Consider the following 18,565-nt stretch of genomic DNA (forward strand, 5'->3'; position numbering starts at 1 on the left):
AGGAGGAGGAGGAGGGACTTTTGTGAGATGGGATTGGCATGGTGCTGTGTGGAGACCTTTATGATGCGCCCAGAACACATCATATTAAGGCTCTGTTCATATCTGAAACCAGCCCAGGACTTCAGTTATTTGGGTTTTCTCCCAACATGGAGCCGGAAGTGCTGTGTCTTGGCTTTTTGGCTCTCCAGAGATTTATTCTACTTCTCGGCAAAAATTCCCCCTTGATCTTAGTCTTCTTTATTATATGGAAGATCCTGAAAACGTTCACGGTGTTGCAGGTGGTTTCTGAGGGGCTCCGGAGCAGCTTGAGATGCCTCTTAGATCCCCGCAAATGGTTCTCCAAGATGGAATTGGTAAGTTTTTTAGGACACCTATCCCATAGGGAAGAGGTCATAGGGAGGGGAAAAGGTGACTTTTCTTAATAAGGTGAATTTGAGACCTGAGCCTCGCGTCAGTAGTTGAGTCTGATGAAGAAACTTGGCGTATAACAGAATAACAGAGTTGGAAGGGACCTTGGAGGTCTTCTAGTCCAACCCCCTGCTCAACCCCCTATCCCATTTCAGACAAATGGCTGTCCAGTCTCTTCTTAAAAAGCTCCAGTGATGGAGCAGCTACAACTTCCGGAGGCAACTTCTGTTCCACTGGTGAATTGTTCTCACCGTCAGGAAATTCCTCCTTATTTCTAGGTCGAATCTCCCCTTGTTCATTTTCCATCCATTCTTCCTTGTCTGGCCTTCAAGGGTGCCTTGGAAAATAGCTTGACCCCCTCCTCCTCCTCTCTCGATAGCCCCTCAAATATTGGAAGGCTGCTCTCCTGTCCCCCCTGGTCCTTCTCTTCCCTAGACCAGCCTTGCGACCGTTCTTTATGTCTACTATAAGAAATGTTGGGCTCATTTGTGGTTGTAAGTTGAGGACTACCTATACTTGACATATATGCCTGGCAGGAAGGTTTTAGAAAACAATTGTGAAGTTTGAAGGCCAAATTGTCCATTGGTGACATCGATGGCCATAGGCACTTAGTTAAATCCATCAACGTTGGATAGATAAATGGATTGTAAATAAATAGGGATAAGCACTAGATAAGTTAATGAATTATATCCACACAAATTCTATATATTTGTAAATAATGCACAAAATATTAGTATGAGATGAATGTCACAGTTGATGTTGTAAGATTTATATTTTTGTTGTTTGTCTTTTTTAAAATTATAAAAAATTAAATAAAGTTTATTTAGTTAAATCCATCAAACTAAAAGATACTGTTGACATCATACCATCGGATCAAATCCAGCCTGAATAGCTGGACTGTATTTCTGTAGGGCAGAAACTTGGCCAGTTTCCTTGTGCAATAGAATATTACAGAAACCTGGATCATTCCGTTAGCCTTTGGTGTGTGGCTGTTTTGAGGATGAGTCGAAGAGCTTCAAACCACCACTGTCTCTTGGACAAAATATACTTCTTTTTCTTTCTTTCTTTTTGTCTCTTTGCTGGTCCAGCAGAAAAGTGAGACCAGCCCGCAGGAAATGAAAACCATCGGAAGAGGTTTAAATTCTTTCCAAGCATTTAATCTACCAATTTCTTTTCTTTTCTTTTCTTTTCTTTCCTTTCCTTTCCTTTCCTTTCCTTTCCTTTCCTTTCCTTTCCTTTCCTTTCCTTTCCTTTCCCTTTCTTTCTTTCTTTCTTTCTTTCTTTCTTTCTTTCTTTCTTTCTTTCTTTCTTTCTTTCTTTCTTTCTTTCTTTCTTTCTTTCTTTCTTTCTTTCTTTCTTTCTTTCTTTCTTTCTTTCTTTCTTTCTTTCTTTTCTTTCTTTCTTTCTTTCTTTCTTTCTTTCTTTCTTTCTTTCTTTCTTTCTTTCTCCTTTTATTTCTTTTTCTTTCTTTTCTTTCTGTATCATATATGTGTCTGTCTATATCTATCCACCCATCTATCTGCCCATCTTTTATCTATACATATATATATCCATCCATCATCTCTATCCATCCCTATCATCTATCCATCCACCCAACCAGCGGCCCATCCTTTATCTATCCATCCATCCATCTTTGTCCATCTTTTATCTATATATCTATCCATCCATCATTTCTATCCATATCTATCTATCTATCTATCTATCTATCTATCTATCTATCTATCTATCTATCCATCCATCCATCCATCCATCCATCCATCCATCCATCCATCCATCCATCTCTCTCTCTCTCTCTCTCTCTCTCTCTCTCTCTCTCTCAATTTTCTTGGCAAGGTTTTTCCAGAAGTGGTTTAATATCCCCTGCTTCTGAGGGCTGATTTATCATCTGTCTGTCTGTCTGTCTGTCTATCATCTATCTATCTATCTATCTATCTATCTATCTATCTATCTATCTATCTATCTATCATTTGTCTCTCTCTCTCTGCCTCGCTCTGCCTGCCTGCCTGCCTCTCTCTCAATTTTCTTGGCAAGGTTTTTCCAGAAGTGGTTTAATATCCCCTGCTTCTGAGGGCTGAGAGAAAAATGGCTGGCCCAAGGCTACCCAGCTGGCTTTGTACCCAAGGCAGCATTAGAACTCAGGGTCCCTGTTTTTTTGCCTGGTGCCTTCATCACGACACCAAACTGGCTCTCAAAAAATGTGGACCATTTCACAAATTTGCATGTCACCCTGGATTGCCCAACATTTCTGTCCTGGATTTCTTAACGGGCACAAAATATCCACCTCTAAAACTTTTGGGCATCTGCTGGAGGCTGTTTCCTGTAGCAGGAAGACTGAGGTTGCTTTCTGCCTTTAAAAACATGTTTTCTCCATTCCTCCTTTTGGGGAAATATAATATTCTGCCTCTTTTAATATTCCTCCAAATATTTCATTCTCGGTGGGGAGGAGACCTTCCTCTAGTTTGCACAACAACTCAGCATTTCCTGACCGTGAAAATGATTACTGTTAGTCCTCGACTTGCAACAGTTCACTTAGTGACCATTGAAAGTTACAACGGCACTGAAAAAAAATGACTTGGGACCGTTTTTCAGACTTACGACCATCACAGCACCTGCATGTCATGTGATCAAAATTCAGACTTACGACTGTCACAGTACCTCCATGTCATGTGATTAAAATTCAGGGTCTTGGCCACTGACTTGTACTTATGACAATTCACGTGATCCCCTTTTGCCACCTTCTGACAATGGAAGTCAGTGGGGAAGCCAGATTCACTTAACGACTGTGTGACTAACTGAACAACTGCAGGGATTCACTTAACAACCATGGGAAGAAAGATCATAAAATGGATCATAAAACTCACTTAACAAATGTCTCGCTTAGCAACAGAAATGTTGGGCTCCATTGTGGACGTAGGTTGAGGACTACATGTAATCCATGGAAGGATTTGCTGCTCTCAGAGTCATGGATGCTCCATGGCCGGAGGTTTTCGAAGAGAAGATTGAGCCATGAGCAAGGGGTTTGACTAGATGATCTCCAAGGTGTCCCACCCAACCCTAGGATTTTATGATTCAGCTGAAACATTCCCCTGCCCTCTTAGAGAAATAGCTTGCAAGCAGTCCTCTTCAACCGAGCATTCAACCGAATAACGGAATCAGAAGGGACCTTGGAGGTCTTCTAGTCCAACCCCCTGCGCAAGCAGGAGACAGTAGACCATTTGAGACGAGTGGATGTCCAGTCTCTTCTTGAAAGCCTCCAGTGATGGAGCACCCACAACTTCTGGTGGCAAGCTGTTCCACTGGTTAATTGAAATTTCTCCTTAGCTCTTAAGTTGCGTTGGTGTAGCACCACCTGGGCCCCTTAGTCATTTCACCTTTCAATGGGGCGGGCGAAAAGAAGTCCTTCCAAGAGGTCCAATGGTGGAACAGTTGTCCTCCTCCTCCTCCGCAGGGACCACAGGAGACGCTGCCCATCGGACGCCCTACCAGCGTCAACTGGTCTGCAAAGAACTGGTCTGCCAGGTGTGCAGGCGGGTAGCTCAGGAGGCCTGGCAGCTGATCTGTTGGCAGCGTGCAGATAGCGGCTCCGCCAAGCCCAGACTCCTGCTCCGGCCGTGCCAGGAAACCAAAGTCTCCACCATCACCTCAGTCGAGGAAGAACAGGAGTCCTGCATCTGGACCTCCAGCGTGACCTCATCCTGCGTGGGAACCCTCAGCGTTGGCCCAGAGGGCACGACGTCCACCGAGACAAGCCGGCATGTGTCGAGTATCCACGGGCAGAAGGCCTCGAAACCTGCTACCCCTGAGGACCCAAAGACGCGGGAAAGTTTCTCCAGGCACCTGAATGTTTATACGGAGGACTCCTCGAGCTGGTCGTCCAGCACTTATGAGACCTCGTCCATCACTACCTGGACGGACTCTTCCAGCCACTCCGCTACCATCTTCAGCAGCTTGAAGAGCAGCTGGTCCCGTAAACATCACAAACGTCTCCTTCAGAAGCAGAAGAGCAGCCGAGGCTCACCCAAGCAAGCTTCTCCGGAGGCTACCAAGGTGGAGGAGATGCCCTTTCTGCCTGTCCCCATCTCCTTCGTGAAACAAGCCCTGATACAGAGCTTGGAGTCTCACTGGGTAGCCAAGAGGCTCCAGCATCTGCTGGGGATGTCCTGGGTTCTCCTCAAGTCGCTCAGTAGCTTCATGCCCTCTGCTCCAAATTCCTCCTCGGTGAGGCCCCTGGGGCTCACGGTGGTGGTGAGAAGGCCTCGGGTCCTGGCCTTTGTGACCGCCAAGACCAAGAAGTACCTGGAGCTTCACCTGAAGAAGAGAGTCCACCTGAAGCATTGGCAGCTGCCCAGGAGGGTCCAAGGAGCCCTCAGGCACATGAAGCCGCCTCTTCCTCTTCTACCCAAGAGCGAAAATTCTCTAGTGCAGAAACTGGGCGGGACGGCCAAGAGATCGGTGGTCACTGGTCCACCGTTGCTCCCAAGATCGTTGGATATCATCCAGATGAAGGTGAAACTTCACCTGGCCAAGAAGTGTGTCGAAATACAAGCGGAGGTATTTCCGGAGGTGGTCCTTCACTCCTGGCAACGCTCCGCGTGGTTGGCCAAGCAGCCTCTGCCCAAGCTAGTCTCCCGTGCAGAGAAACCCTTGGAAGCTCGCCTGGCCTTCCTCCCCTTCGTGGTCCCCCGGGATGTGAAGAAGATGGAGCTGGCAGTGCAGAGATGGCGCCTCAGTTCCTGTTGGGACCTGGGAAAGTGGTCCACGGAGTCCCTGGTTGCGGTGGGCCCTCCTCCGTCTTCCTCCAAGCCCCTCCTGGGCCGAAGGGCAGCGTCCACATTCTCTGGGGCACAGACCCCGTTTCTCCAGCAACGGGGCGAGAAACCTTGGAGGCCCATGTGAGAAAAAAGGGACTGCAGCACAAGTGGGGCCTCCCCAGTGTGGTCCGGAGGTCTCTGAAGGCTTTCCTGCCGAGCGTGGTCCCCCGGGGTTCCGTCCCCCGCAAGGCCGAGAGCCACGTCGAAGCTCCGCCCCAGAAACTGGACTTTCTTCCCAAGGACACCGGCGTTCTCCTGGAGTTCCACCTCCAGAGGATGAAGCTCCAGCAAAGGTGGAGCTTGCCCAGAAGAGTCCTTGAAACCTACCGACGGCTGATTCCAGAACTTCCTTACAAGGAGAAGAGAGGGGGAGTAAAGCCCTCTTCTCAGCAGCCCAGACTGGGGATAAGACCACCTCCAGGAGGTCTCACGCAGGAAGAAGAGAAGGCTGGAAAAATTCAGGGCCTTCAATTATGTCCTGCTCAGCCGCTCCTCGTGTTGAAAGCGAAGGTCTTGACGAAACTGCGGGTACATCTGACTAAGAAGCACTTGGAGGTGTGCCTGCAAAGCTTTCCTGCTGCCCCACAAATCTCTTGGAGATCTTCTCGTTGGTCTCAAGAGAGACCTCTCCCCAAACTCATCCTTCCGGGTCTGACAACCCCCCAAACCCGTATCCCCTGCTCCTCCTGTGGCTTGGCAGCCACGGGCCGGATCGAATCGGCGTTGCAACGGGGCCGACTGGCCTCCCTCTGGGGGCTCAGCCTCAAGTACGTGGAAGTGGTTACAGAGATGGCCACCGTCGTCCAGCAGGATGCTGAGAGGCCGCGTCCACCTGACGGGACCAAGGAACTTGACTTTCGATCTGCAGAAAGGAAGATCCTCTTCTTCCAGCCGTCGGCCAGGGAGGTCTTGGAGATGCACATTAGGAAGAAAAGGATACAGCACCAGTGGGATCTTCCTTCTCTGGTCCAGAGATCCTTGCGAAGCTTCAGTGGCCGCATGTCCCCGTTGCGTCCTTCGAAGGCTGTCACTCAAGCCTCCGTCCTCCCTCGAGAGGTCCTTTTCCTTCCTTGGAAAGTCACCAACTTCCTAGAGATCCACCTTCAGAGGATGAAGCTCCAGCAGAGGTGGGGCTTGCCCAGAAGAGTCCTTGAATCCTGCAGGCGCCTGTTCTCGGGGCTTTTCCACAAGGAGAAGGCCACGCCGTTGGCGAAACAGTCTTCTCGGAAGCCAGGTCTGAGGATAAGCCCGGTCTCGGCAGGGGGCCTTGTAAAACTTCTACCGGACGTTCAGAAGACGCCAGGAGTTGGATTACATCCAGCTCAATCACTTCGCAGGTTAAGCCTTCCAACCTTGATGAAGCTGGAGAACCACCTGACTAAAAAACATTTGGAGGTGTGCTTGGAGACCTTTCCTGCTGTCCCCCGTCTCTCTTGGCGATCCGTGTGGTTGTCTACAAGCAGGTCCCTTCCCAAACGGATCCTTCCTGGTCTCAAGACCCCCCAGCCTCGTAGGCCCTGCCTCTCCTTGGATTTGGCAGCCGTGGGACGGATCGAAGTAGCTTTGCAGAGAGGTCACTTGGTGTCCCTCTGGGGCCTGGGGCTGAAGTACGTGGAGACCTTGGCAGCTCTGCCTCCTGAAGGAACTTCAGCCAAGTTCCAAGAGGTGCCCTTTGAGTTCTCAGAAGTCAAGTTCCCATTTTTCAAAAATGCGGTCAAGGAAAACTTAGAAATGCATGTTAGGAAGAAGAGACTACAGCACGAGTGGGGCTACTCTACCCTGGTCCAGAGGTCCCTTAGAAGCTTAATTGGAGAAGCACCCCAACGGCCCCGTGGTCTTCTGAAGGCGGTGACTCAGACTTCCTTGCTTCGTCTAGAGTTGCATTTCCTTTCTGAGCCGGTCAAACAAAACCTGGAGCTCCACATTCAACGGATGAAGTTGCAGCGAAGGTGGGGCCTCCCCCAGAAAGTCCATCAGTCTGTCAAGTTTTTTCACTCACCGCTTCCAGAGGAGAAACCTCGAGCCAAGTTTGGCCTTGGAGAAACTCAGACAGACCGTGCGAGGTGGGAAGAAACCAAAGCTCTCCTCCCAAAGAACAAGGGATGCCTGGAAGATCTCCTTAGATATACTCTGGAGACCCATCTCAAGAAAAAATCCCTGGAGATTAAATTCCAATTAATAGGATATCAGATGTTTTCTGGACCCATTAAACGTGTTTTTCTTCCTAAACATTCCTCCATGTCCTCAGAAATCAAACCCAGAACATCTTGCTTGTACTTTATGGAACAGGCCATTGTGGGAAAGATTAACTGGAACATTAAATGCAAGCATTTAATGCATCTTTGGGGCCTTCCCAGTATCTACACTAAATCCTTGAGCAAGATGTTTGGCAATGTTATCGCAGGAAGCCTGCCACTAGAGATGTCCAAGCTCAGGTGGTGGACTCTGGAGAAGAACATTAGCCGGGAGAGTCAAAAAGCCGGTTCAATGGGTTCCAGAACAAAAGAATTGAGGTGGTCAAGTAAACGCCCATGTTTTGTCCAAACAGAGATTCGGGACCTTCTGGAGATGCACGTCCGGCGCAAGAAGCTACAGCATGAATGGGGCTTACCATCCATGATTCAAAAATCTCTTCGGGGCTTTGCTGCACTCTCTTTAGAACCAGAACGGCTCTTGGAGGGACTTGGCATTGCCACCACTGGCTCGCGGGGTGCATTAAAAAGGACAATTAAAATAACCAAGAGCTATTTCTACTTGGATCTGGCGACGCAGAAGCTCCTGGAGGCTCACATGAAGACCCGAACTGCAACCCATCGATGGGGTCTTCCCAAGCGTGTCCAGGAATCATTGAAAATGTTTCTGCCCCCTGCTTCCCCATCCCAAGTTGAGAGCGACCGGGGTCAAGCCGGAACCCCATGGCACGTCTACAACCGACTCTTCCAGACTGCCGTAAAGCAACGGCACAAAGCAGAACGCGTGCACCGTGTCATCACGGTCAAGGGGTCTCTCCCCAAAGCTGAGCTTCTTGGGAAAATGTCCCAACAAAAAATCTTGAGGTCTGGAAAAGAGACTCAGAAAAGGACACCTGGCAAAGAGACCGCCCCGATGTTCCTTAAATTGGAAGGCTTGGAATTCATAGGACTGCACGTACGGCACAAAAGGATCCAGCACGAGTGGGGATTACCAACTCTCGTGCAGAAATCTCTGCAGGCTTTTGCACCGGTCCCACCTGAGCCTCAGAAAAAGTCCTTGACAGGCCTGGCTGGGGAGAGATTTCAAGATGGAAGAAAAGCAAGGAGGGTGGTCCATATGCCACAGCCTATGATTAGAGTGCTGGTCCCTCACCCGTACTTTTTAAGACAACGTGCAAAGGATCGCCTGGAGTACCATAGTACTGACATGTTCACTCCTAATCAATCTTCTTTTTTAAGCTCTAATGGCTAGATCTCGATCTCGTATGATTTAAATGGGGGTGAATAATGGAGCTTCTGACATGGAGCTCAAAACCAAATAAGAGCCCAACTACCAAACCCGGCTACTAATATTCAACCAGATGATAACAAATTATTCTAAGCTTCCCACTGCTATTTTGTGATGGGTGCAGAAGCTCCCCTTGAGCTGTCAGACCAAAGCAGAGCAGTAATCTAATCGAGAGGTGATAAAGGGGTGATGTATGGTTGGCCAAGACCTTCTGGTCAAGATAAGTGTATGAAAGTCCCAAGAGCAGCAGGGAACAAAGTCTACTGGCCATAACTTCTCCTGCAGTTCCATCTGGAGACGGGTGTTCAGATGTTTTTCCCTTTGAAAAAGGACAGCAGCTCTAGCCAGACCTAGTTCTGGAACCATCTCAAACCATGTTTCCAGACCAATGACCATCCCATCTTGCTAAGGATTGAGCTAGGGTGTTGGGATTCCAGCAATCGCCCTAATTAAATCATGATTCTCACACCAAACTTCAAAAACTTCAAAGGATTCATTAGAGGCGAGATGCTGGCACTTCCCTGTATGAAACCAACTCTGGCATATGTAATTTACAGTCCCCTGTGACCCTGTTTCCCCTCCTGGGTGTCTCATAAATCAGATTCTCCCATTGAGCACGTTCACGTTCTCCAATTAAATATATTCCTGGGCAAAAGCTCTGGTATTTTGGTTACAATCTTTTAAAAATAAGAGTTGGAATGTACTTTCGCTTTCCAACAGCTGCACTGCCCTTCCAGATTTCCTTCCTTCCCCTCCCCATTTTTTTATGGCAACTACTAAAACAGGCATAGGAATGGTTCATGAGTTGACATTCGGCTCCCTCACTTCTTGAAGGTGACCTGTATTAAGCAAAAACAAACTGAGTGCAGATATAGAATGTAGGGTTGCAAACACCCCCCCCCTTAGGCTTGGTTGGACATTCTGAATGGAATCTTGCTATAAGGCGATCGGCCTGGACGTTCCTACTCATTACCCAAGATGCCTCTGATAATGGGTAGCCCTTCCACTTGATTTTCTGTCAGGATTCCAGCAATTGCTTTCATTAAATCATGATTCTCGAGCCAAACTTCAAGAAACTTCAAAGGATTCATTAGAGGTGACATACTGGCACTGTCCTGTATGAAGCCAACTTCTGGCATATGTCATTTACAGTCCCCTGTGACCCTGTTTCCCCCCTCCCCCGGGTGTGTCATCAATCAGATTCTCCAATTGTGCACCTTCACAGGCTGGGTGTCATCATTCATGTTCTCCAATTAAATATGTTCGCGGGCAAAAGCTCTGGTAATTTAGCTACAATCTTTTAAAGACAAGAGTTGGAATGTACTTCCGCTTTCCAACTGCTGCTTTGCTCTTCCAGATTTCCTTCCTTCCTCCCCATTTTTTATGGCAATTACTAAAACAGGCATAGGGATGTTTTATGAGTTGACAAGGGTTTTTACTATCCAGACCTTTCCAGCTTCAGAGAGTTTAGGAATATATCTACCCAAACACATGAATAACACACATATGCACAAGCTATGGACATATATATATATACAGGGAGTCCTCGACTTACAACATTTAGTGACAGGAAGAAAAAAATTATTATAAAATTTGGAATTTATTTTATGAATGGCTGGATAGAAGAGTAAGAAATTGAAATGTGTAAGTATAGTATAATATACCACAACTGATAAAACAATTGAGTTAGATAGAGTAAGAAAATGAATGTGAAACATACTCTTGAAAGACAATAACTACAATGTTAGGGATAATAAAATAATTCATACATGTGATATAAAATATTGGCTAGAATGATTATAAGCATAAATAAGTAAGATAGGTATGGTAATGTTATTATGTGCACAAAAATATATGTACCCAACTGACACACTGTTACAACAGAAAGAAGGTTTTATTTGTTTGTTGTTGTCTTTGTTATAAAAATAAAAAACTTTTTATTAAAAAAAAAAATAGTGACCCTTTGAAGTTACACCACCACTGAAAAAAGTGACTTAGGACCATTTTTTACACTTATGACTGTTGCAGCTATCATCTACCTGCCTGCCTGCCTGCCTGCCTGCCTGCCTGCCTACCTACCTATCTTAATCTCTGTCCATTTTGAATATGTAGCGAAAAGAGGAAAGCTGAGAGGTTCCATGGAACCAAACTGTCTCTGAATCTGCATGTTCTGCTTTGGATACCATGTGTCAGGATTCTGGCAATTAATCCAATTAAGTCATGAGCCTCGAGCCACACTCCCAAAACTTCAAAGGATTTATTAGAAGTTAACATGCCGGCATTAGCCTGGGCGTAGCCGACTCTGAGATACGTAATTCCCTGTCACCCTTGATCCCGCTTTTCCCCCCACCCCTCTGGGTGTATCATCCAACGAAACACATCCGTAGCCAAGAGTCATCAATCATGCTCTCCAATTAGGTTTTTGCATGGCAGAAGCTTCAATCATCTAATCCAGTGGTCACCAACGAATGGGCCGGGAACCACTGGTGGTCCGTGAGAAAATTTTTGGTGGTCTGCAGAGAAATGTCCCCCCCCCAAAGCAATTAATCCAGGCTGCACAGGAACACAAGGCTGCACGGCCCACATGGCCCATGGGAACACAAGGCTTGTGCCGCTTGCATTGCAAACAACATGAGGTAGTGAGGAGGGGGAAAGGTGGATGGGGGAACTTGCCCCACTCGCCCCACGCGCTTGGCCTGGCCACCAGGCTGCTTCTTTCCGCTTCTTCCTTCTTCTGCTTTTGGCTGCACGCAAGGAAAGCAGCCAAAGTCTTCCTTCTCTCCCCCAAACTCTGCCAGAAATGAGTCTTGGGGACCCTGCAAGGCCTCCTGCTCCAAGAGGCTGCGCCGGGAAAGACTCCTTTCTGGCGGAGTTTGGGCAAGACTTCTGCTGCATCTGCTGCTTTCCTTGCATGAAGCCAAAAGTCTCTCTCTCTCTCCCCGAGAACGGAGCTGGAGATGGCATCCTGTGATCCTAAATAAAGAACGATCAATCGGTAGAAAAACAGGGTGGGGAATTTTCCTGCAGACTTTTTGAGGGATTTTCCCAGGGTCTCTGGCCTGCAGGTTTTAAATGATGAGTTTGGGGGTCCCCGAGGTCCAAAAAGATTGGCCACCCTGATCTAATCAGTCTCTGAAGAAAATATGAATGGAATGTACTTTTTCGATTCCACAGTGCCGCCTGCTCTTTGAACCTCCCCCCACTTCTTTCTCTTGCCAACTATAAAACGTGTATACAAAATGTTTTATGAGTTGACACCATGAAGCTCCCAGAAGGCAGCGAGGAAAACACGAAGAGGATGGGTAGCAAAGCAGACAACCCTGCGGGGCCCTGTTCAAGCATCACTTGTATATGCCATGTCCTGGGTGCTATGGATGGCCTTGAATGTGGAGGAGAGAATTGATGGGAAGTGGTGACCGTTGCAAAAGAATTCATTCAATGTCCTTTGTGGGAAGCACAGAAGGAAGGAAGATTTGGGGCCATATTCATTCAGACACCTTACAGCAGAGCGCTCGAGCACGGGCGTCCAAGCTTCTCCATTTTGAAAGTTGTGGACTTCAGTTCCCACAATACTGGGAGTTGAAGCCCACAAACCGTAAAGTGGCCACCTCTGTGCTGGAGGAAGGAGGGCTTTGAATGGGGAGGAGAAAATGGATGGGACGTTGTGAAAAAAAAAAAAAATCATTCCATGCCCAGGATGTTAAGATGCCCTTGAGGCTGCGCTAGCAAATCCACACAATTGGTTCCAAACAACTGGATGGGGGCAGGTGCCCAAGTCACAGTCAAGACAGGTGTGCAGGTGGTTTCTTCTGAGGGCCTGAAAAAGAGGAAGGAACGGGCTCTTGAAGGGCTTGATCCCCACAAACATCTACAGTGGAGATGGAGGACATCTTAGCAAAAATGTGAAGAACAGATAACTGATAATCAGAAGGGACCTTATAAGTCATCTAACCCTAACCTTAACCCCCACCCACCCACCCAAGCGGGAGACCCCATTTCTGACAGATGGCAGTCCAGTCTCTTCTTGAAAACCTCCAGGGATGAAGCTCCCACAACTTCTGAAGGCAACTTCTGTTCCATGCGTGGATTGTTCTCCCTGTCAGAAAATTCCTCCTTATTTCCAGGTTGAATCTCTCCTTGTTCAGTTTCCATGCATTCTTCCTTGTCTGGCCTACAGGCGCTTTAGAAAATAGCTTGACCCCTTCCTCCTCCTCTCTGGGCAGCCCTCAAATATTGGAAGACTGTTCTCCTCTCTCCCTGGTCCTTCTCTTCCCTAGACTAGCCAGGCCCAGTTCCTGTAACCGTTCTTCATATGTTTTAGTCTCCAGTCCCCTCATCATCCTGGCTGCTCTTCTCTGCACTTTTTCTAGAGTCTCAACATCTGTTTTATAATGTATGTATAAACATACAAAGGTTGCAGAAACTGGCTATGACTAGTTTAATGAAAAGAAGGATTAGGGGTGACACGATCTCAATCTTCCAATATTGGAGGGGTTGCCACAAAGAAGAGGGAGTCAAATTATTTTCCAAAGCAGCTGAAGGCAGGACGAGAAGCAATGGGTGGAAACTAATGAAGGAGAGACGCAACCTAGAAATAAGGAGAAATGTTCTGACAATGAGAACAATCCACCAGTGGGACAGCTTGCCTCCAGAAGTTGTGGATGTGCCAACACTGGAAGTTTTCAAGAAGAGGTTGGACAGCTGTTCGTTTAGAATGGTATCAGGTCTCTTACTTGGAAAGGCAATTTGAGCAGAAGACCTCCATTTCTCCCAACTCTGCTATTCTGTTAAAAAAAAACCAAAGCTACATCAACCATGCTTCACGCCAGTCCCACATGGACGTTAACAGCCTCATGGAATTCATGATGCATCCACCATGGACCTTCTATCTACTTCCTCACACTTATGACCACTGTGGCATCCTCACCGTCTTGAGATCAGCATGTATTTACAATGGTCCATTGATTGTCACTTGTGACCTTCTCAGCTGGTTTCCCGACAGCGCACAACAAGGGTGGAAACTTAACGCCACGTGATTCGTTTAACCCTGCAACCATTCACTTAGCCACTGTGATGAAAAAGATTGTAAAATCGGCGCAACTCTCTTTGCAACCATTTTGCAATGCAGCAGAAATTCTGGGCTCAGTTGTAGTTATGAGTCCAGGACTCCTTATACGTAAAGCGCCCTTGTAAGAAAACATTCATAGAACACTTTTGGTGCAACGATCAGAATATTCAACGGGTAAGGTGTCCTCTCTGGCAAAAGGCAAGCCCTGTTGGATTTCTGCCTGCCCAGAAAAGAAACCAAAACAGAAGGAGGACATGTTCCAAACAGAAGAAACCAGCTTACCATCATACTTCCATTTTTGGAGTCGAGAGGCGGAATCTCGCATGTTGATGGCACGGAGGATTTTGATGGTTGCATCTTGCGCGCCCTGCTCTCCGTAGGCCTCCAAGAGAAGCCGCAACACGTCCAGTGTACGGGCATCTTTAACTTGCTCCAGGGGATGGGGTCCTTCTCCTCCAGGTAGGAAAAGCTGAGTTTATGCTTGAACCTCTTGAAATCTTCCCCAAGGAGGTCGTCAAGGGTGAACAGCAAAATGTCTTCCACAGATTCGTGAAGCTCCTCCATTCCAGCTCAGTGGTGCGGGAAGAGGTTGCTAGCTCCTTGAGAGAGAGAGAAAAACAGGAAAAAGCTACTTGTAAATCATTCTCCTATTGATCACTGATTAACCACCAAGTGGCTAATTATCAACCGAGACCACACAAAACAACAGAGGAACACAACACGAAGAGTAAACTTGACAGCATAGCTCTGGGAAGTGAATGCTTGCAATTCTAGGGGGTTGAATTCACACAACCAGGCTGGGTTCGCTAGGTTTTAACCTCGACTGGCATGGAGGAGGGTTTGGTAGTGGGGATCCAATGTGTTTCAGTTTATGGACCAGGATATTCTACAGACACAGAAGGTTAAATTGCTTGTTTAGGAAGGAGTTGTGTATTGCAAACACCTCAACAGGTTTAATTACAGTTTCAGCTGGAAGCTGTAACCAGCCTAAATCATGCCAAGTCTTGGTCCAAGAATTCCTGGAAGCCTGGCATTCAGACAAACCAGCCATCCACAGGCAATATTGGAAGACTGTTCCCCTCTCTCCCTGGTCCTTCTCTTCACTACACTAGCCAGGTCCATGTTCCTGCAACCGTTCTTCGTATGTTTTAGTCTCCAGTCACCTCATCATCCTGGTTGTTCTTCTCTGCACTTTTTCTAGAGTCTCAACATCTTTTTTATAATGTATGTATAAACATACAAAGGTTGCAGAAACTGGCTATGACTAGTTTAATGAAAAGAAGGATTAGGGGTGACGCGATCTCAATCTTCCAATATTGGAGGGGTTGCCACAAAGAAGAGGGAGTCAAATTATTTTCCAAAGCAGCTGAAGGCAGGACGAGAAGCAATGGATGGAAACTAATGAAGGAGAGACGCAACCTAGAAATAAGGAGAAATGTTCTGACAATGAGAACAATCCACCAGTGGGACAGCTTGCCTCCAGAAGTTGTGGATGTGCCAACACTGGAAGTTTTCAAGAAGAGGTTGGACAGCTGTTCGTTTAGAATGGTATCAGGTCTCTTACTTGGAAAGGCAATTTGAGCAGAAGACCTCCATTTCTCCCAACTCTGCTATTCTGTTAAAAAAAAAACCAAACCTACATCAACCATGCTTCACGCCAGTCCCACATGGACGTTAACAGCCTCATGGAATTCATGATGCATCCACCATGGACCTTCTATCTACTTCCTCACACTTATGACCACTGTGGCATCCTCACCGTCTTGAGATCAGCATGTATTTACAATGGTCCATTGATTGTCACTTGTGACCTTCTCAGCTGGTTTCCCGACAAGCGACAACAATGGTGGAAACTTAACGGCCACGTGATTTGTTTAACCCTGCAACAATTCACTTAGCCACTGTGATGAAAAAGATTGTAAAATCGGCGCAACTCTCTTTGCAACCATTTTGCAATGCAACAGAAATTCTGGGCTCGGTTGTAGTTGTGAGTCCAGGGCTCCTTATACGTAAAGCACCCTTGTAAGAAAACATTCATAGAACACTTTTGGTGCAACGATCAGAATATTCAACGGGTAAGGTGTCCTCCCTGGCAAAAGGCAAGCCCTGTTGGATTTCTGCCTGCCCAGAAAAGAACCCAAAACAGAAGGAGGACATGTTCCAAACAGAAGAAACCAGCTTACCATCATACTTCCATTTTTGGAGTCGAGAGGCGGAATCTCGCATGTTGATGGCACGGAGGATTTTGATGGTTGCATCTTGCGCGCCCTGCTCTCCGTAGGCCTCCAAGAGAAGCCGCAACACGTCCAGTGTACGGGCATCCTTTAACTTGCTCCAGGGGATGGGGTCCTTCTCCTCCAGGTAGGAAAAGCTGAGTTTATGCTTGAACCTCTTGAAATCTTCCCCAAGGAGGTCGTCAAGGGTGAACAGCAAAATGTCTTCCACAGATTCGTGAAGCTCCTCCATTCCAGCTCAGTGGTGCGGGAAGAGGTTGCTAGCTCCTTGGAGAGAGAGAGAAAAAACAGGAAAAAGCTACTTGTAAATCATTCTCCTATTGATCACTGATTAACCACCAAGTGGCTAATTATCAACCGAGACCACACAAAACAACTGAGGAACACAACACGAAGAGTAAACTTGACAGCATAGCTCTGGGAAGTGAATGCTTGCAATTCTAGGGGGTTGAATTCACACAACCAGGCTGGGTTCGGCTAGGTTTTAACCTCGACTGGCATGGAGGAGGGTTTGGTAGTGGGGATCCAATGTGTTTCAGTTTATGGACCAGGATATTCTACAGACACAGAAGGTTAAATTGCTTGTTTAGGAAGGAGTTGTGTATTGCAAACACCTCAACAGGTTTAATTACAGTTTCAGCTGGGAAGCTGTAACCAGCCTAAATCATGCCAAGTCTTGGTCCAAGAATTCCTGGAAGCCTGGCATTCAGACAAACCAGCCATCCACAGGCACATAGAGATAAACAATATCTGGATGCCATTCCAAAGAGACCCTCAACAAGCCAAAAAGGGAACAAAAACCACAACAAAACATACTCTCATGAGCAATCAATGAGCAGTGAGATTAACAGCAAGATCAACATTTGACCAAGAAGCAAACAGTATCCCAATTAGAGAACTGCCAATTACACAAACATAAGCAACAGACTAATCAAGGGATCACCAAGAACACCCCCCCACCCCCACCACTGGCAGGGCAAACTATCTGTATATAAATAGGGAGAAAAAACCCCTCCCTTTCAGCACTGATGATGTTCCCAAGTTGGGTAATGAAATGTCTGCAAGAAAAAGAACCAAGCTCAGAGAGCACTAGGGGCCAACAGTTGTCATCGTCATCGTCAATCATCTCCTCCTCCTGCTCCTGCTCCTGCTCCTCCTCCTCCTCCTCCTCCTCCTCCTCCTGCTCCTCCTCCTCCTCTCCTCCACAAACCCCACTCCCTTCTAGCACTAATGATGTTACCTAGTTGGGTCATGAAATGTCTACAAGAAAACAACCAAGCTCAAAGAGCACCAAGGACCCCACAGTCCTCCTCCTCCTCTTCATCTCCATAAACTCTACTCCCTTCTAGCACTGATGATGTTATTTAGTTAGGCAATGAAATGTGTGCAAGAAAACAGCCAAGCCCATGGACCCTACAGCTGCCCTCCTCCTCCTCCTCCTCCTCCTCCTCCTCCTCCTTCTCCTCCTCCTCCTCCTCCCCCCATAAACTCCACTCCCTTCTAGCACTGATGATGTTCCCTGTTTTGGATAATGAAACTTCTGCAACAAAACAACCAAGCTCAAGGGGATGCCATCACCTCCCCTCTTCCTCCCCCTCCCCCAAAAAATTAGAAGTCACATCTTTAAGACCAAAGAAGGCACATCCTTCATTTGGAATGACTTACGGTGGCATCTTGTGGTTTCCCCTTCTTAATCCTTAACGTCTTTCCAAACCTTTTGGTGCCCTCTCCCAAATGGGAGCTGCAGCCCCACAGCACAAGCGTGGGAGAAGGTCTCTGGTGTAAAATTTAGCCACACAAGAGAGCCGTTCCAGAACTTTCTTAGTGACGATGCTTCCCAGCTGAATCTGCGGGCTTCCCCTCCATAACTAAAGCACCAATGCCTTTTATTAGTTCACGCCTCCGGACCACATTACCAACATCCCCTTTTTGCATTGCTCTGCAGTTTCCAAGATGAGAAACTTTCCGTTTCCTGAGCAAGAACAATCACGTACCGTGTAAGGGTGGCAGTGACCGGAGCAACAGATCCTGGTGGTCTTCTGGGCTTTGTTTGTTGAGCTCCAGGCCAGCAGCATCCAAGTTCAAAAGCAGAAGTGAAAGCAAGTTCTTTGCTCCTTTCCTGCCCTCTTCATCTCGGCCTCCCTCGCATCAGCAAGAAGAGCCTCATAAAATTTCCACCACGGTCCCTCCCACTGGAAAAGGACCAGACCTTCGTCCCTCCCACTTCCTAACTGGGAAAGGATCAGATCTTCACGAAAGAGCCCAGAGAGACAAGTGACATTCCAAGTTGTAAATCTAATCTTACGGAGCTTCTCCTCCTCCGGTACTACCACTTGCCTGGTATGGTGGGAGGTTGGATTGGACCTCCAAGGTCCCTTCCAAATGGGATATAACGTTAAGTTACTTTTTTTTTTTTTGCAAATTGGAAAAGTGAAGGAGGGGAAAAGTCCTGCACACACAACTCTACCTTTCTTCTCCTCCGAGGTGGCTCCTTCCAAGAGCGAAGGATCCCACCTGTATGGAATCCGGCATCTTCTCGAAAAGATGATTGATCTGTGTTTATT

At 47.2% G+C, this 18,565-nt stretch overlaps 1 protein-coding gene across 1 annotated transcript; it reads left to right on the forward strand.

Annotated features, from left to right (window-relative positions):
- The first annotated feature begins 1,314 nt into the window (after positions 1–1,314).
- On the forward strand, positions 1,315–5,405 carry LOC148132632 (uncharacterized). The gene is made up of 2 exons (XM_087958717.1): positions 1,315–1,542; positions 3,857–5,405. The coding sequence occupies exons 1-2, from the start codon at positions 1,524–1,526 to the stop codon at positions 5,302–5,304; spliced, it is 1,467 nt and encodes a 488-aa protein (XP_087814843.1). The 5' UTR covers positions 1,315–1,523; the 3' UTR covers positions 5,305–5,405.
- Positions 5,406–18,565: the final 13,160 nt, after the last annotated feature.

This window comes from Notechis scutatus, chromosome 2 (assembly GCF_049901735.1).
Source record: "Notechis scutatus isolate UNSWTSFEM ecotype Mainland chromosome 2, rNotScu1.2, whole genome shotgun sequence".
NCBI classification, from domain to species: Eukaryota; Metazoa; Chordata; class Lepidosauria; order Squamata; family Elapidae; genus Notechis; species Notechis scutatus.